This window comes from Protomyctophum bolini (assembly GCF_963924005.1).
Source record: "Protomyctophum bolini genome assembly, chromosome: 19".
Classification (NCBI taxonomy): Eukaryota; Metazoa; Chordata; class Actinopteri; order Myctophiformes; family Myctophidae; genus Protomyctophum; species Protomyctophum bolini.
This window is the reverse complement of record NC_137880.1, coordinates 18,301,400-18,327,776: the sequence shown is the minus strand read 5'-3', so window position 1 is coordinate 18,327,776 and position 26,377 is coordinate 18,301,400. Positions and strand designations below refer to the sequence as shown.

Below are 26,377 nucleotides of genomic sequence, written 5' to 3'. Positions count from 1 at the left end.
TAAAGGTCCCTTAATGCAGCATCCATCAGTGTCATCTCTACCTCGCTCAGACTATTGGTCCTTGAACAGTGATTGATCTAATCAATTCCCTTGGGGAAGGAGCCAACAACTGTTCAGCGAGCATGTAATAAAAAAATCACACCTGTGTGAAGTGAGCGGTGCAACTGTACCGTGTGGGGGTCCCCAGGGGGTCCCCGCAACATCCAGACCCCCAGGAACGCGCCCAAGGGGGCGGCCCGGTTCCGGAGAGCCTTCACGCGTCCGAAACGGTTGAGAAGTGTCAGAGTTACCGTGTTGCTGCTTTCCGTGCTCGGACATACAGACACAGAGACAGACAGCCAGACAGACAGAGCTGCGTATTGGAGCGAAGGCACCTCTCAAAAATGGGACTTTCACAATGGTTACATCTGTATACATTGTCGACTCTGATCCTCTGTACATCCACTGTTAATTTACTTAAAAGAAATATACTTAAATACCAAAAGTAAAAGTGATCATTATGCAGAATGTCCCATTTCACAAGGTATGTTATCTAGATGGGTATGTTATCTAGATCTAGCAGGGAATAATTATGGTATACCGTCTGAAAAAACCTAGGCTACAGCACTGATGTAACCGAACCATTTTACTGTAGCACCATTACATCACAACACAATCCATTGTGCTGGCGGGGGGGAAACCCCACTAAAAATGTCAAGTATATTCATCATAAACAAGAGTGCTGCACACTTAGGGAGGAGATGAGACAAGTACGCTGAATAAATCACCCTGTATAAAATGTCAAACCATTCCAAGGCGCCTGGTGAGAAATAATGTAGCGCTGGCAGCTGGCAGTGCAGTGATGCAGACACCCTTATGTTATGGCATAAGGAACCGTTGAATAGTTCTGGATCTGTCTTTGTATAGCATGTGTTTGTTATAAATTTGAAAATGTTGTCATTAAAGATGTAGTGCTGTGATTTTTCATGTGTTTATGAGGTAACAGTACTTCATTAGACACCTTCGTGTGGTTATGTGCAATGATGTCTTCCCTTTGTATTTTCTTCCTAGAGGTTGAAACCTTGACAGTCAAACGTGCCAATGAAAAAAAACTCCCCCTCCCCCTTTATCAGATTGTGCCTGACCAAAAGACGGTTACAGAAAGCAAGCTCCCATACTAACATAATTTTTTTTACAACTTAAGCATGACTCAAGTCTCAATGTCAAAATATCTACAACTCGGGCTGCTCCAAACTTTTAGAGTCCCAGAGTTTTGACACAGCAGCAGACAGCGTGTCTGACACAGTACAGACAGGCAGGGGCGGGTCTTTATACGCAACCCTATCAGGGTTTTGAATGATCACCACCCACCATGAAAACCAGGCATACTTAATGAACTGGTGGGCATGTCCACATCATTTTAACATATACTGTACACTATTTTGAAAATATTATAATAATAATAATACCTGATGATCATGTTTTAGGGTGGGGAAAAAATCATTTTTAACACTACAGTCATTAAGACAGTATAGTTCTGGTTCTAATTCTAAATGGATATTGGGTAACACTCTGAGTCCACACCAACTCTTCTAATATCAGACAGTTGGTGTTTTTATACAGATTACTGTAGATTCTGTGTATAATTCATCTAGAGCAATAGAGCAGAAAATCCCCAATTATTCCTCTACAGATTACAGCCCTCTCCTGTCGCAGCCTGTGAAGTTGGAGCCGAGAGGCAGAAGGCGATTTGTCAACTGTGAGTGGTGATTTTATGACAGCATTTCATTTTGCTGTCAAGTCTGCCTGCAGATGTATTTTAACACTAATGTAAGCTATGGATATATTCTTTCCTACTCTTGCCAATCCCTTAAACATACAGTATGGAGTATATATCCAGTGAAGTTTCATGGGTGCCATGGTCACTAATTCTTTAAACATGTATTCATTTGATGTTTTGCATGTCTGAAATGGCCTGTACATTGTCTCCTTATGGATAGTACAGTGGCATAACATGCATGCTGAAGACAGGTTGGTAACAAAGGGGTCAACGTGTGTGGGAGATTCAAATGGCAGTGCAGCTTGTGTCATGAAGTGCCATAATGGGATTCTGAGAGATGGTGGCACTTGGTTAATTTGAGGCCAGCACTCTACCCACGCTCTTTTTACCCCGTTTCTGACTCCATTGAACTGATATATTGTCCTCTATATATTCCGTCCAGTGGTGTAAAAGTAACTAAGTGCATTTATACTCAAGTTCTTTTTTCAGTGGTGCAACCACTCCAAGGAACAGCAATGTCCGTGTTCACCTATGTGACGTTAATGAGCACCAGTATGACTATGAGTACCAGTAGGGGTGCTGTTTGTGCCAGAGAGAGAGAGACAGTGCTGCACTGTTGCCTGCTAATGAGAGAGAGGGGTTGCACCACTCAGTTCACACGGGTGTGTTTTTCTTTCTCTATTGCTCTGTAAAGCACTTTGAGCTGCATTTCATGTCATGATAGGTGCTATACAAATAAAGTTGTATTATTAAGTAATGTACTTGAGTACAATTTGAGGTAATTTTCACTTTACTGGAGCATTTCCAATTTTCTGTCCTTTTACTTTATCTAATTTTCAGTACCACTAAATCTCAGAGGCATATATTGAATTTTTACTTTCAAACTTTAGTTACTAGTTACTGTACATTTCGATTATTATTACAAAACTACGTAAAAATACGTAAACCCCATATAGCTGATTATTTAGTCATAGAATGAAGTCATGTTTTTGCTTTACATTTTGCAAACAGCTGATCGCCTACTCTTGACTCGGCTCAACACAACACTGTTTACAGACTTACCTGGTCTTCTACATTATCTAAACTTTCTTCAAAATGTTTTATTCTCCCCCGTTTTAAAAAGGCTGGTGGTCAAAACAATGGCTGGGTTCAAGTACAGTAGTAGTTGTACACCACAGTGTAGAAGTGTCTAAAACCAAACTGGAACATACAGGACAGAACTGTATATGCCAGGTCTGTGTGCATCGATATTCCAAAAGTGTGCAAAAGCCCTCATTCACAGTGAGGTCACCCACGTTAAAAATGCACTTATACTACTGTAATACATGCTTTGGATAAAAGTGATAAACGTGTTCTGTTCAAGAGTCATCAATTATGGCCCTTTCTATTGCATTGTTGAAAAATGCCCATGAGTCAACTCAACTGTGCTCTAAGAGGATAGATATTCCTGTGTATTTTTAGTCCCAAAGTCGATGATCCGACTGTCACTGTGGCCCAGTGATTGCAATTGATTTGTTCAAGGCACAAAATATGTGAAAACTACTGTGTAGTCTCACACACACACACACACACACACACACACACACACACACACACACACACACACACACACGTATGCACGTGCGACTGTGGTATGCATGTGCAACTGTGAATATGTATGTTTGTATGTACCATTCTGTAATGGCTTTCACTTTGCACTTTTCTTACAGTAGTGCCACTATAATCAATTTGAGAAAACACTGCAGGTTTTGGTTGATGGTGAATATGGGATACCACAATAGATCCACAATCCAATTTACTATGAGCGCACAGGTTTTTTGTGATAGAAATCTTAATGAAGACAGTTACATACAGAGATCAGAGAGAGAGAGAGACACACAAAGAGAAATAGGTGATACAGTAATGAGTGCTATATGAGATGAAATAAGCAGTAATTTATGTAACATTAACATTGATCCCCCCTCCTGTTATAATCCATCAATATAGCAGCACCCCTCCACCACCCATATTTATTTGTCTGTTATGAGCAGACTCCTAAGGGAAATGATTTATTATAGTTAAATGCATTTCTTGACCGATGTAATCACACAATCCATACAGGAAAAGGTGTAAGAAATTAAAGAATTGGCGCATATTATATTACGGTTAATGAGTCATTTCAACTGTAATTGGTTCCATAAATCCCATATCAGTTGGGATCTTGTTGGCGTCTCATGCTTATTTGATCAATGAAATCTTTAAGGTGTATTATTAGGCACTATGTTGGAGTGAGAAATCATTTCATGGATGAAAATAAATATTTAAATATTTTCCAATTTGATTTTCTTGTAGTTTTTTTGTCATCTCCATGGTTACATTAGCTAGCACTGCAGCAGCAGCACGCCATTTATTTTAAATGAATTATAAAGAGAAAGGGGCTTCTTTGTGCAAATGGGGAGGAGTAATTTCCACTTCAAATAAACCAGAGATACCTTCTGGCTCCGCAAGACACTTTGAAGTCTCCTCGCACCTTCCGAAGCATTAATATCTCTTTCATGTTAATGGACACGAACGAGCACCAGATTCAAGTTTGAGAACAGCAGTGCAAATGCAATTAGGATCATGCCACGAACGGGAGAACATTTGATAAAACTTGAAACATCACTCATGAATGAATCAGAACAATAAAGCCGATATTAATAAATGGAATCGGGACATGACATAATGCATTTACCCTATGGGCGGATCTCACACCGTCACCCTTGGGACTCAAAGTTGGCCGTTTTTGCTGTATAAGGAAATACTAATTATTAATTAAGATGGGTGATGACAAAATGTGCACTCTCCAAGTCAACTATGTAGCCATTGCTAGCCAATAATATCATAAAGCAGATTTTCATAACTTGCCATAGTGGTGGGTGCATCACAAAATCCATCTGGCACTCAATTTTGCAATACAAACTGGTTGTAGAACAGAAAACAGTCTTCAGATAACAGATGGTTTCCTGGACAAGTCAAGATAAGAGTAGACAAGTAAAACATCAACTAAGCTCAAGATGTAATGGCATCTGGCAGGTGGGTGGTGTTCAAATAAATGTTTTATCAACATTATTACTAGCCTTGTGTGTAATGAAAAGAAAACAAATAGAGAACTGATGAGCTACCATTAATGACTGGTGGAGAACTTTTATTTTAATATAAACTGGCGATATTAGAACTGTTATTTGGAGAGTATCTGCTATGTCAAACACAGTGACAAAGCAATTATCCCCCCAAAAATAAAAGAACATTTTAAACTAATTTAACAAGAGGTAATCCACCCCCTCAATTCCTAAGTGTTAATTTTTTGCAAAGTCATGTCTGCTATTTTTGCTTTGCACCCACAGCTGTAACCCATCTGCCAAACGATGCACATTTCCCCATTAAAACCAACGTACCAACCTATGCAAAAATGCAAGTTATCTCCTAAAATAAACTGCCTAGAATATACCCCCAATAAATCATTCATCATGTATGTTTCAAAGTATAACTTGAAGTAGTGCTAACCAAAGTGGAGGAGTATTATAACAAACTCTAGTTAATTAATACTATAGTTAAGGATCAGAAAATGATTGATAAGTAAGCAAAACCAGAGGCAAAGACTAATACAGTTGAAAACACCCAAAATATAAGGTTACTGAACTAAAATAAAGTATTTGCTGCACTGAGGAGTTTGACTGTGTCAGCTGTGAGCATTGAATCTGGCATGACATAAATAGCTGTGACCCTGTTGTGTGCATAAGAGCAAAGCATCCGACGAGACACTGCTTCTCCATGGACTTGTTTGCAGGATAAACAATGGATGGACATGCTGATACACATGCTGGACAAATATGTGTTGCCTAGAGCTGACAAACTAAATTTAGACATGGGAGTTTAAAGTGAGTCTTATGTATAACTTTTCTTTTCCAGGAATGACATAACAGCGTACTGAACATCAGGTCACTGGGTGTCAAGGCAATGGACATGTAACAGAATAGGGTATTAAGTATTGTACTACTGTACTGTGAACTGAAGTATGAGAAGCTGCCCAAGAATTCTATTGCATATTATTCATATTTCATTCTCTAGGATAGTCAAATGTTATATTCAACTCCAAACACTACAGTACCACAGAAACGCCCAAGGATGCGCTGCATAGAATCAGCCCATTAAACGTAACTCATATATATATAATAACACACTAAAACTCATTCCCCTACTAGTTGCATACTCCCACACAACACAGTAGTGAGTGAGTGCACTGAACAGACCATTCTGCATTGTACTGCATACTATAAGGAGTCAGAACTAAAGAATCACAGATAAACTAAACATCATAAATATCACAATAAATGTCAAAGTGGCAGTAAGGTATAAATAGTCAAAGACAGTGCCTAACTGTAAAGTACCTACACGTAAATAAATGCTCTGACTGCAAACATATCAAATGTGTTAGCTGAAGTATTGGCTAAATATTCACTTTACTCTTTTCAATTAAAACTGCTGCTTTTCAATCAGGGAAGAAATCAATACTATACAAAAAGCAGGAAATAACAGGGTGGAAACATGCGGAACACAGCAACCTTCATTCAAACTGATTGGGGAGCAGCTAATTATAAACCTTCATCTGTTGTTCTAAAATATATTATCAATACTCACGTCACATTGAATGTTGTCACTGACAGCGTGCTTCCGGCAACAGTCCCGTTCATTTTACATTTCGTATTTGTAAGGGTGGGAGCGGTGTGGGTGCAGATGTTTGGTCTTGGCTTTCTTCGACAGTCCGACCCGAATAGGCCGTTTGCACGTCTTCAGAGGTTCCAGTCGCTGCAGTCGCTGGGGCTGATCAGGCTGTCCTGCATGCACAAGTTGAACATTTAACAATTCGTTGCTGTCGAGCAGAAACCTCTTATCTCCATATTCTAACTTTTGCAAATAAATGAATGCCCAGTACTTGGACATACTACAGCGTCACAGAAAAGTATAAAAAATAGCAGATCTGCAAGCTCGAAACCAGCATGATTCAGAATCAGAAATTCAGAATCATCTTTATTGTCACATGACCACAGTTTTAAGTAAAAAATTCGTTTTTTTGCATTGTGTTATTTTTCCAAAAAAGAAACTCGTAGGGTCTCTCTTAGCTAAGTTACAAACGGAACAGCCGTAGGGACTCTTATTTACAATACCAGTAAGGGGGGGGGGGGGGGTAAGCATGCTGGAATAGGCAACGTGTTACATTGCAATGTGCTGTGAGCTCGTAGATCAGCTATGGTTGGCGAAGAGATTTTGTGAAGATAGAAAAAAACGATATTTTTGCGCCAGGTAAAGTCATAGAAAGACATTTCTGCCAAAGTGTGAGGGTGAGAGGTGTTTTTATGGGACATGTAAGTCCATTTTATTGCAGTTAGGCTGTACTGTAGGCTGCAATATAGGATACAGGATTTTGCTCAATCATCTTCAGAGCTGTTGAGACCTCAACCAGTACAGACTGTACTGATTGATGTATTATTTATTGACTCTAAACCCAGCCAAGCGTTTTCTTTTTTTCTTGAACGGTTGTGAAGAACATACCTCCAGTTATAACACTGCTATTTGGAGTCCTCCTTTTCACCCAGGCAGGGGAATAGAGTTATCAACACGTTTGGAAAATCAATAAGGTTAAACTGACACATACTTAATTATCTCCTAAATATTGTAACCCAGGTCTACAAAAGGCCCACGCTTTGCGTTAAAATGCTGTGGAGATCAGAATGAATAGAAGAGAGTTGCGATTGGAAGTCACACCCTACGCTACACCCCTATGCTTTAACATAGCATGTAACAATAGCAAAAATAGCTATCAGTTTTACATTCTTTTGGAAAATGTTCTAAAGAAATTTGTCTTCCCAAAATAGGGAAGACAGAGCACCATTATTGTCAGTTCTCCACATGATATGAAATGTTAAACGTACTTTGACTCGGGCCCAGGCATGGTAGAAACATGAAGGAGGGAGTCCATTTTCTTTTTACCTCATCTGCCTCTCTGGGATCTGAAAGGTTAGATATTCAGTGTCAAACGTCATCTACTGTATAGCACTGGCTGCATCATTCTGTGTTATCTGTCCCTTTGATGACATGTAAAAGAGAATTGCATTCATAGTGGATTTATAATTTTACTGCAGCTCAAATATGTAGGCAAATGGTAATTTGTGAGAGGAGAGTGAATTTGGAAAATAAAAAAATAAAAAAGGGCGGGGGGGCAGGGAAGGATATTGTACTTAACCACCACTCCTTACACGGCCATCACTCTTAAAAGTGTATTTAAAATGTATTACAAATATGTCTTCTGTAATAAAGAGTGTTAGTCACGAAGGCCATACAAAATACATTAAAATATAGCAACAAATCAGTGATTTGCAGGTTAGAAACTGGACAAACAATTGTTTATTTATAGTGTGATTTGTGACCTAGGGAATCTGCACCTGGCCTCATCAGAAAGGCTGAGCATGCTATTCCTATTCTAGTGTTTTTTTTGTCATCAGTGGCAGTTATAGGTCATGTTGGTTCAACATCTGTTACTGTTTTGTTCCCAGCTGTAGATCTAGTACAGCTGTCTGATACTTTATCATGGTACATGTCCTATTTCTGGTTCTGGCCTGCAGGTTCCAGCAGTTAATATTTCGACCCCCGACAGTTGCAATGTTCTGGATTTGAATCTGAGCTGTCTCTCTCTCTCTCTCTCTCTCCGTCTGTGAGTGACCGCCAGTCCCCCCCCCCCACACACACACCCCACCCCTCCCCCCCCCCCCCTCTCTCTCTCTCTCTCTCTCTCTCTCTCTCATGAGAATGTGTGCCTGTCATAGACATGCGCAGAGCAAGTTCAGTCAGAGAACCTCAGTGCAGTTGCTGCCGGCCGTTAATTGGGCCGCCTCAGCATCACGCTCTCATTCACACGATTCACTCAGCCAATATCACACTCACTCCATCTTCATACCAGCTACTTTAACCGGAGGTTTGCATTTCTCCTCCTGCTTCCTTCCTTGCTGCTGCGTATCAGCGTGCTGCTGTATACAAACCTGCTGCTCACCCACCTCCACCCCAGCTACCACCTGTCGTTTTGGATCTACTGTTTAGGTACGGGGGATTCAGAGTCCCTATGGTCGGGACTGATGCGCTTGATCTGAGTACCTAAAAAGCTGATCCAATACATTGCTAAACCATAATAAATGTATTGCTCATCTTATATTCAATAAATATATATTCCATAGATTCTTAAGTTGTCCTGACTGAACTGTGTGCCATCACATGCTTTGGAAGGCAATCTTAGCCAGTGGGGATGGAATATGGGGAAGTGGACTTGTGGAGGTACTGATCACATAACTATAGAGATAGTGTATAGTGATTTGCGTGATGTATGGATAAAATGTGTACGAGTAATATCAAGAAATGTGTTTTGCACAAATGCGTGCGTGCGTGCAGCCGTGCATGCATGTGTGTGTGGGGGGATGTTGGCGCGCGACTGAGTGAAATAATTTATCTAGTCCCTTATAAATAAAATAAAATAACAAATGTGTTAAGGCCCTGACTGCAACGTGCAAACTACTCACCTCTTAGTTCCACTACAGGATACATAGCTTCATCTTCATGCTGGCAGCAGTGGCTGAGGTCAAGGGGTACCTCCTGTTCATGGTCATCAGGCTTGGCAGCACATGACATGGGTGGCTCAACTGGTCTGCAGTAATTACTTTTATCTCCTGATAACAGGACAACAAACATCACATCTACTTTAGATAGACGGTATGAAAATACAACACAAACACATCAAACAAATGTTATTACTATAAACCACAATATTATACAGTACTACTATTTATCCTCAACAGAACGCTTGGCAAAATACAATTCTGATGACATTGCTTGACGTGGTTGAATGCACTGTATAAACACCTTAATAATTAGTGCCATTGTGTCGATGTAATGTATCCATTACCAACCGACTAATAAAAGATTGACCGTAGCTTTCTAACTGTCCTCGTGATTGACTCTACCTTTTATAAGGTAACATAAATTGCATAAAAATAAATAGATACACTAATGACTAGCATGTGACTAGAACTGTTTAAGGGAATTCATGAATGAATAGCACGTTTTATTTTAGTATAATTTAACCCCTCATGTTAGGAAACAAGGAACCAAGCACAAATGTGCTCTGTTCTGAAGGTTGACCACAATGACCACAAAACAAAATGAAATTTATGTGAACAGATGGGTGAATTTGTGTTCAACAGAGGTTTCACTCCGAACATTTTCCCAACATTTGAATGTGATTGAAAATCCATTTCCTGCACTGATATAAATGAAAGTGCACAGAACACTGCCCAAGGCAAATGAGCAATGTGTTTCATGATCTAAAACACTAACAGTGGCAGTTAAACACCAGGGAATTTTTCACTGTAAAAACTTGTCCTCTGCTTCAGTGTCTGCTGTGGTTTATAAATGGCTGTTTGGATATGATATTATTGAATAATTGTGCATCGACAGTCCTATTATTTGTTTATTCTTGGTAAGTAATGAGCTTAAGTTGTGAAGTATAATTTGTCTTCACACAGTGGGCAGTTTTATTAGCAGTACTGTAGGAGGACCAGCACACCTGAGGTAAATACTGTGGATACTTGCATTGGTCAATACCAACCTGATAAGGAGGCATCTGGGGGGCAATCCGTTGCTGGTTTTCTAGGGTGATCTCCGCTGCTGGAAGTCGAAGCCTTCTCAGGTTCACTCACAACACCGTTTTGCAGAAACAGTGTCGCCCCGTCAGCAGCTGAGCCATTTGCACCGATCAAAAAATACAACTTCATCTCCTCTATGACCACATCAAACTGTTCCTTCATCTCAAACTCGGGGTAGCGGCTGATCTCAGAGTCTGTGTGGTTTATCTTGCTGAGGATAATGGACTGCTTTGACTCAGGGGTCAAGTCAGACTGGTAGGGTTCACGGAAATCTGACTCTGTGACTTCACAGGACGCGATTCTGACTTTTAAGCATCTGTCTACTTCCATATTATGTTCATCTTGGCATTCATTGTTTGATTTCTCAGATTTCACTCTCTGGTTGTGACACTTGTTCCCTTGTAAAGAGAGGTGACATTGTCCCTGGGGTGTATGCAACAGCTGACTGGGCAGGCTGGTGAGGAGTGGGCTATGCCCCAGGCCCTCAGCATCATCATCATCATCATCGGGTGAAAGCTGGATTTTTTCAAAAGTGTCAAAACCCCCAGCAAAGCTGTCAAATAGAATCACAGCGGATGGCACAGAGGCAGATCTGTCATTGCTGCGTTGAGGAGTGGCATCATCAGCATTTTGAGAAAGCGGTCTGGGATTGAAATAATGGGCACTGGGCACTACTGCATCAACAGAGGCAAAGTAGGGCAGTGGAGGAGACGTGATCGAGGACACCGGCCTGCCTTCATTTTCAGTCATGGATGTCTCCATTCTGGGTTTGCAGTCTGCAGAGAGGAGGAATGACAACTCGTCACTTTCAACAGTCACTGCTGATTTATTGCTACTTATTTTGTTATTTGCACAGTCCTTTTCAGTCATGTGTTCATTGTGCTCTTCATTTGTTGGCATCAGTCTATTCGACCTCTCAAAGTTAATGTGCATTTTAAGGTCTTCTCCAAAGCTTGTCACTTCCTTGCCTGCTTTTCTCTCTGCCATCTCACCCCTCACAGAAACTTCTGTAGTTAAATATTCAGTCTCCTGTGACTTGCAGTGGTCTGGACTGATAAGAAAGCAACCAGCAGGTGCTCGTTTCTCAATCAGGTGTCCCAGAGCGTAACTGTTTTCTTTTATTTGGTTACAGGCGTGAAATTGTTCAACGGGCCTGTGTAGGCTGCTACTGGGTTCTGCTTCCCTATGACAGGCCTCTTTGGCGCCCAGCTCGCTGTGGTTCTCCCCTAGGGTAAAAGGACAACACTGCTGTTCGGTGGATGCCGGACACAAGAACTCTGTCTTAGCTTTGTACTGCTGAGTTCCTCCGCTACAGCTGTTGCCGGTCTGCACAGAATCTGAAATCTCCCCCATGGTGCACTGACTGCACTCCCATGGCCTGACATAAGAATGTTCCAGAATGTGCGTGTGTTTTGTGGAGAGTGTTAATGAGGTGGGTGGCTCTAAACCTGTGGTGCTCGCCAAGTCATGGTGCTTCTTCTCAGCCTCCGCGTCAATTTGGCGCCAGATTACAGGGTCAATTACACAATAAAGGCCCACTTCATTATCTCCCCGACTGCTGCTTGCAGGCAGAGTTTCAGCACTGTGACCGGCCGTTTCACTCTGAACTTTAACCATCATCTCATCAGCTGCGCGCCACCATGCTACACTACAGAGATCATCATCAGTCTCAACGGTCAAACTGAGCTCAGCCCCGATGTGCATGGCATTTGAGGCTAATATCACATCACAAGGAACAATGGCTGCCTCGACACAGTCAGCTGTCTCGACTGCAGGATCAGGGGTGGAATCGTCCCTGCCGTACTCATAAATTAAGCCTTCATCACAGACAGTTGCATTTTCTTTTACATCAGTCTCCCATCTGGCTGGATTTTTCACCTCATTTTTCGCAGCTCCTGCCAGGTTCTCTGGGGGTCTCACTTCAGAGTGTGAGCAGGATGATTTAGAGGCCATGTAATCACTGTGAGACAAGCAGCACTTGGCCTCTTCCTCCTCCTTGTTGGGGGGTACATCTGCACTACACCCATGCCCATCTCCCATCTGATTACACTCTTTGACTTCAGCAGATTCATAAAAGACAGTACCTTTGACCTCCGAGAGCTCACTTGCGTCAAGGCCGACTGCACCGATATGAGCGCTGCTGTTTTGCCCCCATCTCCTGTCTTCCTCCTTTTGTGGAAAAGCTCCTCCCATACCGGGAGTCCAGTAGTCGAGTGATTTCCCCAGATGTTCCCAATCATAATGACGAGTAGTATCAGCTGACACACCTCTTGCATCATCTCTAGGGTGTGAGTCAGCCTTGTCTGTTTCGATAACTGGATGTTGCTCATCTTCCTCCAGGCACGGGACGTGTATCTTTGCAATGGTACAACACACTCCAGTGGACCCAGTGTGTTTTCTATTGTCCATGTCTGAAGTAGCCACCTTTGTAACACAGTTTTCTTTGAGTTCACTATCATCACATTGATATCCTTTGTGTCTATACCCAAAGCCATGCTCAGGTGTGTATGTTGGGTCTTCATTGTCTTGGAATGGTTTTGTTGATGATGCGGAGCCTTCGTTTTTCTGGGATAGCTTGGGATTGTCAAACTTGCTTTCACCACTGTACTTATCTTGGTAGCTTGCGGTGACTGACTCCATTCTTGTCCATTTGGGGGAGAGTGGGGAAGGAGAATCTCTCTCACTCTTATCCATTTTCGTTGATATGCTTGACCTAAATTCAAAATGATATGAATAATTATCCCAGAGCTGAGCCCCAGTGCAAATAACAGTAATCATTACTCAAATTCAAACATGGCTATTCTTTAATCATTACAAACGGTTTAATCCAGCGTCAAAAAAATATATATATTTAAAAGACAGCACTGCAATACCATAAGCCTGATCAATAAAATGAAAAAAAAAAAAAAAAAACGATACCATCATAGTAGTTGAGGGGGGTATGTGTTCAGTAGTTGAGGGGGGTATGTGTTCAGTAGTTGAGGGGGGTATGTGTTCATCGTAGTAGTTGAGGGGGGTATGTGTTCAGTAGTTGAGGGGGGTATGTGTTCATCGTAGTAGTTGAGGGGGGTATGTGTTCAGTAGTTGAGGGGGGTATGTGTTCATAGTAGTTGAGGGGGGTATGTGTTCATCGTAGTAGTTGAGGGGGGTATGTGTTCAGTAGTTGAGGGGGGTATGTGTTCAGTAGTTGAGGGGGGTATGTGTTCATCGTAGTAGTTGAGGGGGGTATGTGTTCAGTAGTTGAGGGGGGTATGTGTTCATCGTAGTAGTTGAGGGGGGTATGTGTTCAGTAGTTGAGGGGGGTATGTGTTCAGTAGTTGAGGGGGGTATGTGTTCAGTAGTTGAGGGGGGTATGTGTTCATCGTAGTAGTTGAGGGGGGTATGTGTTCAGTAGTTGAGGGGGGTATGTGTTCATCGTAGTAGTTGAGGGGGGTATGTGTTCAGTAGTTGAGGGGGGTATGTGTTCAGTAGTTGAGGGGGGTATGTGTTCAGTAGTTGAGGGGGGTATGTGTTCAGTACTTGAGGGGGGTATGTGTTCGAGTAACTATTTACCCAATGAATCCAGCTACTCACCTTCCCACAAAGCTGAGTCTCAAAAACACGTAAAAGGAATTTCACCATCAATCTAAGAGAAAACATGAATCAGAGCAGGCCATCAAATTACTCTACTTACAGTATGGAACCCAGCATATTGCACAATGTAAAGATTACATTAGTCCAGAAGAATATAGGAGACCTGGCAAGTGCTCAGGCATCTATAAACTACCTCACTAAAGCAGTGTCTCTGCCAGTGGGCTAGGACCCAAGCATGCAGCATAATTTGTTCTCACAGTCACTGACAAAGGACATCTTTAAGTGAGTAGTATATTGTGTTAACTTATTATTGATACAATTGGTTCTTGCTGACATTCGTGGTTAGCTCAAATTAATCTACAGTACATGGGCATAGCTAATACTTACTTATACAACATGCAAGTAATTAACTATAGAATTATATGTTGAAACAATATTATTCTTAGAGATATTAGTTTGTTATTGTACGTAGGCTACCAGCTTCTAAAAGTTAGAATAGAATGAATAGGAGTATAATGGTTAAACAGCCTGATTTGTGTATTGACAGATTTCAAAATTGTATTTTGTTTTAGCTAGCATACCATAGCTATAATAATTATCAGAACATAGGCCTAGCCCTAGACCTACAGTAGCTTCGCTGCCCCAGCTGTCAGTAGAGAGCTGTTTTTTAAACCAAATCCTCAACGGTATGGTAAAACTAATATAGCCGATTATTACATGTATAATGTCGATACTGTGTTGTATAGTTGTATTTGTGGGCGACACCAATATCCTAGTACTGTAGTACTAGTACATACATCCACTGTCTGTGAGACACACAGCAAGTTAGATTGTATGACGCAAACGTTGTGACTCTTATTCGCTAATAAGTTATAACGAGATTTATAATATTTTATGGTTTCCAGGTTTGTCATTATTATTAACTTACCGCTTAGTTTTGCTGTGACAAGTTGTCTTATAGCTATTTAGAGTAGACTGTTTTGTTTTGTGTTGTGGACACAACTTCTGCAGCCGGAGAGTGGTGTTACACCCACATTGGTGACCATACTACCGGTACCTACATTTCGCGCCCATGCAGTGACAAATAGCTCCAGCCAAAAAAGGAACAGATCTACAAGCTGGCAACGCGTAGCGCCGCGACCGATCGGTGAGCTTGTAGATCTTTGCTTTTTGAGGAGTGGGAAATATATAGGCTAGGACTAGTGGACTACTACCGTATGTTTTAATCGTTGATTTGTTGGACTACATATACATTTCAACAATATCACTCGTCTAAACTTTGGCCTATTCTTCGCTCTGCGCAAATACCATAGTAGCCGTGTATGATCCATTCCAAACGCCCCTCATCATGACCAAACTAGCACGTGCGCAACAGTCACGCACACAGATGAGGCACGGAGAGACCCACAGTGAGTGAGGGAGGACTACGGAGGGGGTTGGGGGGTGCACTCACACACGCGCACGGTTTGCCTGTGCACTCCATCCACAGTGTCTTCACTTCAGCAGTGCTGTGCAGCATCTCTCGGACGGCAGCAGCAAGCAGTGAATTTCGTCGAGGCTGTTTAGTTTTTCTCTTCCCCCCTCCCCTCCTTTCTGCAAATAAAAACAAAAGCCCGACCAAGACCACAGAGGGTCGATTAGGAGAAGAACAAGTTCAAACGTTTTGAATCGCGTCTTTTTTCCCCCCCATCCTCGCCGCGGTCCAAAACCAAGCCCAAACACATCGACCACACTTCCTCCGTTGACTCCGTTGCACTCTCGCAAGGTAGGATGTTCTCTTGATCGATGCTCGTAGTAGGCTATGGCTATGCAACATTTTGTCCCCAATTAACACACCCCGTTACTTTATGAAAAGCGGTCACTTCGTTATCGTTATGGTACAATGGTACATTGCCTACTCTTTCAATAAAAATGATGTTGATTATTTCATGAAGTAGGCTAGAAGTGACGATAATTACATTATTATTATTATCATAATAGTCCCATAAACCTCTGGAGCTTATATAATTTCGTTTAATGAGTGTTTAGATAAACAGTGCATGTAGCCTATACATCTATCATATTCGACATGTTTCAATGGCAAAAGTGACCATTTGGAGATTGATTTGATGGTGATTGATCATTAAACTGAAAACATAGAATAGGGTTTTTTATGTTGAGAATTGTGGCATGAGACCCTTTTGCTCTGTCTGACTGTGGTGCTGATTTTGAGGCTGTTAGAGGAAGCAGCAGGGATACAGTGCCCGTTTGGGAATTGATACTAGGCTATATAGAGTCCAGACACCGACAAAACGAACCCCTATTCACAGAACAGACGTTCATAACATAACCCACAAAAACCTAATTGGGGGAAGCTTGCCACCATCTGGCCACTTAAATCAAGGCAGCACAGCAGCAGATCTATATCAAACCTATAGCCTTTTTCTGCGTGCAGCACACACATCGAGCACGCGCACGCGCGCACACACACACACACACACACACACACACACACACACACACACACACACACACACACACACACACACACACACACACACCTTCCACACCACTTCTTACAAAGAAAGAAGGAGGGCAGCAGAATTACAGGGACCAGTGAGCAGATAAAGTTTGACATAGCCATAGCCAACCACTTTTATTGTACTACTATCCTCAGCTATTGTCAGCTTGGCTGTGCTTTGCTTCTCAAGGTCATCGCCTAATATACGCATAATTTGGAAAAGAATGGCAATGTTACATAATGTGCCTGCCTCACGTGCATGTGCTGGATGTTCACAATACTGTAAAATATCTTGTTTGACAGTGCAGTTATTGCATCTATTATCATGACTTGATGATAGTAGGCTACTACTAATAGTCATGGACGCGTGGACATAGTGGACCTCTATGACTCAGGTCTCAAGTCAATGTGTGCTGCTCTGCAATGCATGCATTGCGAGATGTTGGGCTCAGTGGGCTGTTTCTTGCAGCCATAATCAAGCATTGACATTAGCTTATTATGTAATGGTTGTCTTGACTAGAGGCAACTGTAGAAACTGATACATCGTGTCAGACTCGGGGGGGTTTGTTGCATGATAATTGATAGCAGTGCAGCACACAATAACTTTTTAACAATGGAAGGGAGCGGTACACCTTTCCCTCTGTCATCATCTGTAGACAACGCTTGGAAAATACATCTGAGCAGACCAGTTAGCTGGGAATGGATTTGATCACTATTGCCTTATGCCTTGTTTGGCCTGTTCCTGTACAGGCTACTGACAACAGATGTTTTATTATCAGGCCCTTGTAGTGAAAAAAAAACAATTCTCTCATGATACAGTGGAAAATTAGGAGAAAAAACACAATTGCGGTACACACTACACATTGATATGTGACAGAGGGTCATTGCCACTCATTGGTTAGAAGTCTTCAGATTTTGATGCCTAAAAACGAGGTCACCCTGGAGAACAAAAAAACAGCTGGACAGCTCAGCATTACACACAGATAATAAAGGTGGGAGTGTCCCAATGCTCCAGTATGAGCCTCAGTCAGCTGTGCTGTCCATAGTGTGAGATGTCAGTCTTCGCTATAGTAATTGACCCCTAGTGTATTTGCACACTGCATTTTCCAGCATATTAGATTGCATTTTAATGTAATGATCTTTTCGTGCCATGTGAGTCATAGTAAATTCAAGTGATTATTCTACTCTTTGCATGCACGTACACACACACACACACACACAAACATGTGGTGCAAAACATGTAGATTTTTTTAGAACACATACAGTACGCAATACACCCACTCAAATGTGCCATATGGACATGGAAATGCTGTTTTACAATGCCTCCTGCATCAAATGATGTGTTTTTCCCTCGGATGCATCAATATATTTTACCTGGGTAATGGCATCTTGATTTACCAACCAAGCAAAGTGTGGAAAAAAAATGAATTGACGACGTGGAAATGAAAGGGGCGTGGTTTTGCACTACAGGAAGAAGTAGTTCAGGTTATTTATTTTTCTTTTAATTTGTTTATTATAAGTTTAAGTATTAGGTTTAGTTTTTGTATTATATGATATGGGGTATTTGTTAGGGGTAAAATTCAAACAGGACATGAATCATAATTTACCATATAAGACGAGTTAAACACTGAACAAAATGGATTAGTCTGTTTCCCTGGGACTCTTAACATTGCCCTGGGACTCATCTAAAAGACCACTCATGAGTCCCAGGACTCATTACACTGGGAACCTAGCAACATTACATTACTGAGTAAGGCTGCAATGCATCACACATGCACATCTCTATACTGAGACACATCTCTCTCCCCGTGTAGTTGCCATCTTGGAGCTCACCGCATCCCGATAGACTACTTGCATTGTAAGAAGAGATGTGTTGCTGTCACAACTTGCCAGTGTGTCAATGGAGACTACTCTTTGGCTGTTGTGGAGTTTGATGTCTCTCTGAAAGTATGCTACTGTACAGTATGCAGCTTGGAAGATTGGCGCACGCACGCACGCACGCACGCACGCACACACGCACGCACGCACACACACACACACACACACACACACACACACACACACACACACACACACACACACACACACACACACACACACACACACACACACACACACACACACACACACACACACACACACACACACACACACACACACACACACACACACACACACACACACACACACACACACCCTGATTGATGGAGCAGAACTATGTTTTGTTGCCATGTATAATTTGAAGGTCTGAAGTTATACTGTTTGCAGTGGTGGTCATGACACATATAATGGACAGGAATCAGTCCAACATCAAATCAATATATGTTGCCGCAGTGTTTATGCTATTCAGCAGGGCAGAGCACAAACAATTATGTATTTAGTGTTAGTGTTTCTGTGCGTGCGTGCGTGCGTGCGTGCGTGTGTGTGTGCGTGCGTGCATGCATGCGCCTATAAAGCTCTATATTCCAGTGTTACATCCCATCATGTGGTCCATCATTCTTTGCTGACAACCGATCCTGATCCAATCATTATTTTCTGGTTTAGGCCAATTGTTATTCCTATTTATGGACAGAGCTTTATTGATGCTAGCCGATAAAGCCCTTTGAGAGCCCCTAGTGGGGCTCAGGTAATCGCGAGGGCATCCATCCAGCGCTGTCGGATCTTTGGGTGGGAGCAGGTTGCTTAACGGCAGGGGCCATCTACAAGAACAGAGAGCCTCCAGTGCAGATCATATAGATCAGATGCAGTTACATCCCAACAGTTTTTCGGGCGATCTTCAGAGGCCTATAGAACGATCAAGGAGCCACTAAACCCATGCAATGGCTTTCTGGTTATTGAGCTACTTATACGATCTGTCTCTCTGCTCTCTTTCTCTTTCTCTCTCTGTCTCTCTCTCTCATACATACCCACTGCCTCTCTCATTCTCTCTCCACTTCCATCCCACGCCCACCCCACACCCCTCTCTATGTGGTTACAGCTGAGGATTTTCATCTTTTCTCTCCATAAGCCATGAAATGAAACGAAATTGGATTGTTTTCTGAAATGTGCAGCGGTGCATCAACAAATGATCGTCTCTCTGTTTAGCTCTTAGCAAGGGCTGGTTGCAGATTGACGAAGGTTAATTAAGTGACGGTTAAGTGCCGTTATCACATGGAATAACGGCATAACCCCATATCTTTCATTTAGCACACGGGCGGTATGGATGACCTAACAATCTATAGGATTTCCCAAAGTTGTAATATCTGTGGTTTGTAAACCTAAATGAAGACAATAGGTCAGTCCAGATGAACTTGCTAGATTTCACACAAAGTGGGATTCAGAAATAGTAGTACATAGATAAGGATAACAAACGCTCTATGAGCCTGAGCGTGTGTTTGTAATCATTGTAATTAGGGATTGCTTAATGCCCAATCAATGCCCAAGTACCAGTAAAGTAGCAGTGGCGGTGCTGAGCAGAATACTATACAGACCAAGGGTGTGAGAGAGAGAGAGAGAGAGAGCGAGAAACTGGGATGTGTCTGGCAGAATGGCAGAGGATGGCAAACACTCCGGGATCATGCTGTCTCCCTCTCTGCTTTCCTGCTGTCTGTCTCAGTGAAGGAGATGATACAAAATTGACATAGACTGTCCACTGCCTTTAAAAATAGCACAAGGGATGAGGGATGATTGCAAAAGATCACAATAGCTTTAAGCTAAACGCACTAAACACGCTTAACCCATTCAGGCCTGACGTAAAAAAAAAAAAAAAAAACAAGTTTTCTAAATCATGACAATTTTCGGAAAGATTTGAGGCACATTTTAACGATTAAAAAAAATAGCAGACTTACAAGCTTGTAGATCTGCTATTTTTCAATAGCTAAATTATAACATAATGTATGTCACCACCAAAAGGGGTTCCCGCTCAAAATGGGTGTCGTTCATCCCACAGTGCAATGGTCCAAACATGACCAGTTCATCAGGGGATCAAACCTATGATGATTGATGCTTGGGGGGGATTGGTTTTGTAACGGTTTCATTTCTAGAGTACATCAACCATGTCACAGTCACTCATTTACAGCACTGTTTTCAAAACAGTGGGTCGGGACCCATTTCTTGGCCGCGGACATATTTTTATGTGTCCCTTTAGTTTTAGTTTCCTACATTTTGTTTTTGATTATTAACGTAAAAAAAACATCCCCAAAAAACGAAATCTTTCATGAATTAAATTGATTTCTTCAGTCATGAAGAAATCAAGAAACTCCATATTCCATTTCCATAATAGCCGATTTACAAGCTCACAGCACGGCGGGAAGCAACATGTCAGCTTTTAGATCTGCTATTTTCACTAGTTTGGGTCCTGGGTAAACGTCTAATCGACATTTGCGGTCACATGCCAAAAGGTTTGGGAACCACTGATTTACAGTAATGGCCAGCCATACACTTGCACACGTCGCACGTTGTAAAAACCTTCGTAGGTGAACAGATTTATCTTTCACCCCTCAGCTTGTTTTTTTGTTTATTTAGAAAAAAATATAAATCCTAACCTACTTTGTTAAATGTGTGTGTGCGTTTGCGTGTGCGTGTGTGTGTGTGTGTGTGTGTGTGTGTGTGTGCGCACAACCCCTGCCTGTGTATGTTCCCCTGTGTGTTCGCCTCCGTTTGTTCACGTGCGTACCGTTGCCGTGCATCATGGTGTTGTGTGTGTGTGTGCGTGTGTGTGTGTGTGTGTGCACATGGCCTTCCCCCTGGCAGACAAAATGGGGAAAACGAACAGCAAGCTGACCCCCGAGGTGATGGAGGACCTGGTGAAGAGCACAGAGTTCAACGAGCATGAGCTGAAGCAGTGGTACAAGGGCTTCCTGAAGGACTGCCCCACCGGGAGGCTCAACCTGGACGAGTTCCAGCAGCTCTACGTCAAGGTACGAGACAGCACCCGCACCCTCCCACCACTGTCTGTTGCCATGTCTGCTTATTGCGCATTGCTGATTGATTGATTGAAATTTGTATTAACAGTTTGTAGAATGGATACATTGTGAGCGACTTTGGGCTTACGGCAAACCTTCCCCGTGTTTCTTCACTGGTCCGAACCAGAAGAGCGCAGTTTGCCGGCCACTGCTACAGAGCTGACAATGAGGTTAGATATCTTCCCTTCTTCTCTGTAGTCCTGCGGACCAGAGGTAGAAAGCTGTCGTTCCCTGATGTCATCGCTAGGGACACATGCTTCAGTAGGCAGGAACTGGGGGTGGCAATGAAGGACCGGTGCTTCAGTAGGCAGGAACTGGGGGTGGCAATGAAGGACCGGGAAGTCTGGCGTAGCATTGTGGAATCCATGATCTCGAAAAATGATGATGATGGTTGGGCTTGTTGTTCTGTAAAGTATAGCTTGTAAAAGTGTGCTGTATGTCAGTGACGTAGACTCTGTGCGGACGGTGGGGCTCGTCCCCACACACACACACACATAGCATGGCTAATAAGCCAGACTAATATTTTTTTGCCAACGGCTGATTCGGTCTGGCTTATTAGCCAGGCTAACACACGCGCATGCACGCGCACGCACGCACGCACACACACACACACACACACACACACACACACACACACACACACACACACACACACACACACACACACACACACACACACACACACACACACACACACACACACACACACACACACACACACACACACACACACACACACACACACACTTGAAATGTTTATTTATGTCCACATAATGAGAAGTACAGGAATACCTTGTTACTGTACAAAGGACATAAACACTGCCAGTGCAGTTTGACAGTGGGAGAGCAGCCAGTTACAACGTGCATGGACGGCAAAGCATCGTTACATACAGTACAGCTGACATGTCGGACACAGGGCAGCAGACATAAATCATGGATAAAGGAAACAACGCCTCCTCCAAATTGAGCGGCTTCCTATAATGGCTGAAACTGAGCAATACCTCGCTAACTGCTTGGCTCTCCTTTTGGAAAGGCACACACACACACACACATACACACACACACGGTGTGATCAGCAGTGATTCACTTTTGTGCACACAGCACAGTTAGGTGGAGTGCAGTCCATTAGAGTTGGGCATGAACACAGGAGGGAGTGTTGTCAAAGAGGATTGTAAATAGATGATTATGGCATCAGAGAGGAGAGGAGTTCTCAGCTCACTGAGCTGAGAAGGACAGCATAGTAGAGTGGATTTGAGTAGAATATACCTGTAGTCATATAGAAAAGATGATCATCTAGCTAGTTGACCTGTTCCTAGTGTGGAAATAAATAAATCGTAGCTATTCATTTGCTTCAATCAGCCTACAGACTTACAACTGTAAGTCTCAACTCCATGTCAGCCAATGTCACACTAGTAGCCAAAAATGTGGGGGTAGTACTGGACTCTGACCTCTGTCTTGAGGCCCAGGTAAAATCTGTGGTTCGCACATGCTTTTTCCATATAAGAAACATTCACAGAATCACCGCCCAGTCCTGTCCACCACTAACCTTCACAAAGTTGTCAATGCACTCATTTCATCCCGCCTGGATTATTGTAACGCCCTCTATTCCATATTTAGCAAAGGATCCATACAGCGCCTGCAATTGGTACAAAATGCGGCCACCAGACTAATTACCGGGACTAGGAGGTCAGAACATATTACCCGGCCGCACTGCACTAGCTGCCAGTAACTTTTAGAATTGATTTTAACGCCATGATGTGCCTGGTCGTCACCTGAGGTCCTCTAATCTAGATTTACTAGAGGTTCCTAAAACCAACCTGATGACGAAGGGTGACAGGCAGTGCTTAATTTGTAAATTATTAGGTGCCGGAGCTCGCGTGTGTGCATGAGAACATGCACGAAATTCGTTTTTTTTATTATTATTATCTTTTTAACCTTTTTCTTTAACATAACCAACAGCCAGTGACCCGCCAGTGATTTCCAATCAATCAATATAACAACATTTGCAGCAGCAGTTTCCACAGGGACCCCCGACCGTAAGAACACACTACAGTAGGCGTTTGCAGTTCAGTTGGCACAGCGGCCCAAATAATACTACAGTATAACATTAGATACAGTATATAATACAGAATAACGAGTTATGGTGGCCCATCATCAGAACAGTACGCAATGCTAAATGCATACTGTAGTTGTCTCTTCCTCCTCCTCCGATGACAACTTGATAATCTCATCAACAACTACTTAATTCTGTACTAGTCTTTTTTTTTGCCCACCAAAGCAATAAGATATTCGATTCTGAGCCATGCTGTAAAGGCTGTAAAGGTGGTCCCCTCACCGTATTTTTTGTTGATTGTTTTCTTCTTCCAAATACAGTACATGGAAGTGTTCAAAAGAAATATTTCCGTGGACATGTCCAGCAGGACATTATTCACCCGTTTGTCAGAGAAGCTTGCAGCTTTTACAATACGCAACATAGGCGGCAAGACTTCCTTGAACACCTAGAGATCAGGGCCTTAGCTGTGTTGGGCAGTTACTATAAGATTATTACCTTTTCCAGTAATATAACAAATTACTATAACGTTTTCAGAAGGGCATTAAAAGAAAACAATATGAAGAAGAACTAGATTGCATAGTTTCATTATATAGATATTCCGATGTTACGTTCTTAACTTTTTATGAATGTGAAGTATCGTATATGTATTTTTGTTCTTGCTTAATGTAAATCGCTCTGGATTAAGAGTGTCTGCAAAATGCCTAAATTGTAAATTGTACATTTTATAGATTAAAGAAGAAAAATCATAAAGGGAACCAATATCTGCCAACGGACGTGTTCCATCTTGACCAATTTTTCCTGCAAAAACCTTTTGAAACCGTCCCAAATCCAGTTATATAATAATAAGGGACACTTGGGAAATAGCAGGGAATTGGCTGCTCTGATAAAAGGGGACAGCCAGAAGCACACAACAGATCCACTGGAGTCACCTCTGAATCACCGCGCAGGGTCGCAGACAGGGAGGGAGGGAAATCGCCAGGCACACAAAGAGGGCTCACATCTAAAAAGGGGTCGTAGCCTGGCTGCTGTGCAAAGCCTATTGACATGTCCTATTGTGTTTCTAGGGCAACAGTGTATCAGTGATAGGGCTTTATTTAAAGCCAAAGGGCTGATAAGTTTAGAAAATGGCTGGCTGCAACCTTGCATTAACAAGACGGATTGATTATTATTATTATTAAATATTGCTTGTGTGTACATTATTTTATTATTTATTTTTTGTCCTACTTCTTGGTTTGTTTGCTTTGTTTATCGTCCTTTGTTTGAGGGGGAGGGGGGGTGTCTGTGTTTTTATGTCCTTAACATTCTGAAAAACGATACTGTACACAAAAATGTACAGTATGTGGTGGTGGTGGGAGGAGAGGTTTGAGTTGGTGACAGAGCGGAAATGCAGAGAGGAGCAGAGACAGCAGAGAAAGTGAATGAGCGAGTGAGAGAGAGAGAGAAAAAGCATGTATACATTTATCATTCATTAGCCTAATGGCCTTGCTACATTGATACGAAAGAGAGATGTGCACATGGTGAGTTTTACACACGTGCACGTGAGTGTGTGTGCATGTGTGTGCGTCTGACTCCCTCCGTGTGTGCTTCTGACTCCCTCCGTGTGTGCATGCATGCGTGAGATGGGTATGGTTCATCTTACTCCTATACGCTAAGAGGTGGAGTGATCTTTTCCTCTCTCTCTCTACACCTTACTGCCTCCTCTCTCTCTGTCTCTCTCTGCACACCTTACAGTACCACCTCTCTCTCTCTCTCTCTCTGCACACCTTACTCGTTCTCTCTCTCTCTCTCTCTCTCTCTCTCTCTCCCCCAGCATGCCTTTAGATCTCCCAGTATTCACATGCTGCTACTCTACACCTGTGCCAATTATTGTCCAATGCCTTTTCTGCCAATGTGCTAAGTGCAGTATTGGCTCAACTTGGGCTACGTGCCTGCATGTGAGCCAATGTGCAGTTTGATCCAAGCACACTGTTCCTGCTCTTTTGCCCTTTATTCTACTGTCTGCCTCTCATCTCTTCTTCTTTAAAACTGCACTGCGTTCCTTTGTAGAAGTAATCCTCTTTTTTCAGGCCTTGGTAAAGATGATGGGGAGGGGGGGGGGGGGGGGAGTAGTAGTGTGTGGTGTGTATTATTTTATGTCTGTCTGTCTGTCTGTCTGTCTGTCTGTCTGTCTGTCTGTCTGTGTCTTTGCGTGTGTGTGTGTGGGCGCATGTGGATGATCATATCACGGTTGTTGAGAGTGAGTCTGCGATGGATGAATGTAGAACCAAATATTTCAGGCAAGTTGTGAATGCAAAACAATGTGTAACATTCAAACTCACATTCAGTGCAGGGTCTCACATGCACAGTGTATTCTATTCTATTTTCTAGGGATCTTTACTTGTGTAGTACAGTGGAGGTCTGTAGGTCACATATTATTAATACATTTATATGGCGTGCAGAGGTCTCCTCCTTTGCACAATAAATCTCTGCTTGTCAGCCTTAGATGAGAAGAGATAGTATCATCCTGGGCTATGACGGCTAGCCTTGGCTAGCATTGTTGTGATGGTCATCTACACAACACACACACACACACACACACACACACACACACACACACACACACACACACACACACACACACACACACACACACACACACACACACACACACACACACACACACACACACACACACACACACACACACCTGGATGAATAGAGATAGATGGATTCCACTCTGTAGCTTCTCTTGAATCGCCAGGCAAGGCTTTTGCTGCAGAGGGGTGTGTACTATGCCTGTGTGTGTGCCAATGACAATTCAGCATTATTTTCTATGAGAAGTCCCCATCTTCCCAGACACAG

The 26,377-nt window shown here is 42.5% G+C and overlaps 1 protein-coding gene across 1 annotated transcript in view; it reads left to right on the top strand.

The window, feature by feature from the left end:
- The first annotated feature begins 15,567 nt into the window (after positions 1 to 15,567).
- vsnl1a (visinin-like 1a) overlaps positions 15,568 to 26,377 on the top strand; it is a 30,595-nt gene continuing 19,785 nt past the window's right edge. Inside the window, exons 1-2 of the mRNA XM_080790537.1 lie at positions 15,568 to 15,805; positions 21,272 to 21,438. Coding sequence (XP_080646663.1) covers positions 21,277 to 21,438 — 162 coding nt within the window. The 5' untranslated portion in view covers positions 15,568 to 15,805; positions 21,272 to 21,276. The remainder of the gene's footprint in view (positions 15,806 to 21,271; positions 21,439 to 26,377) is intronic.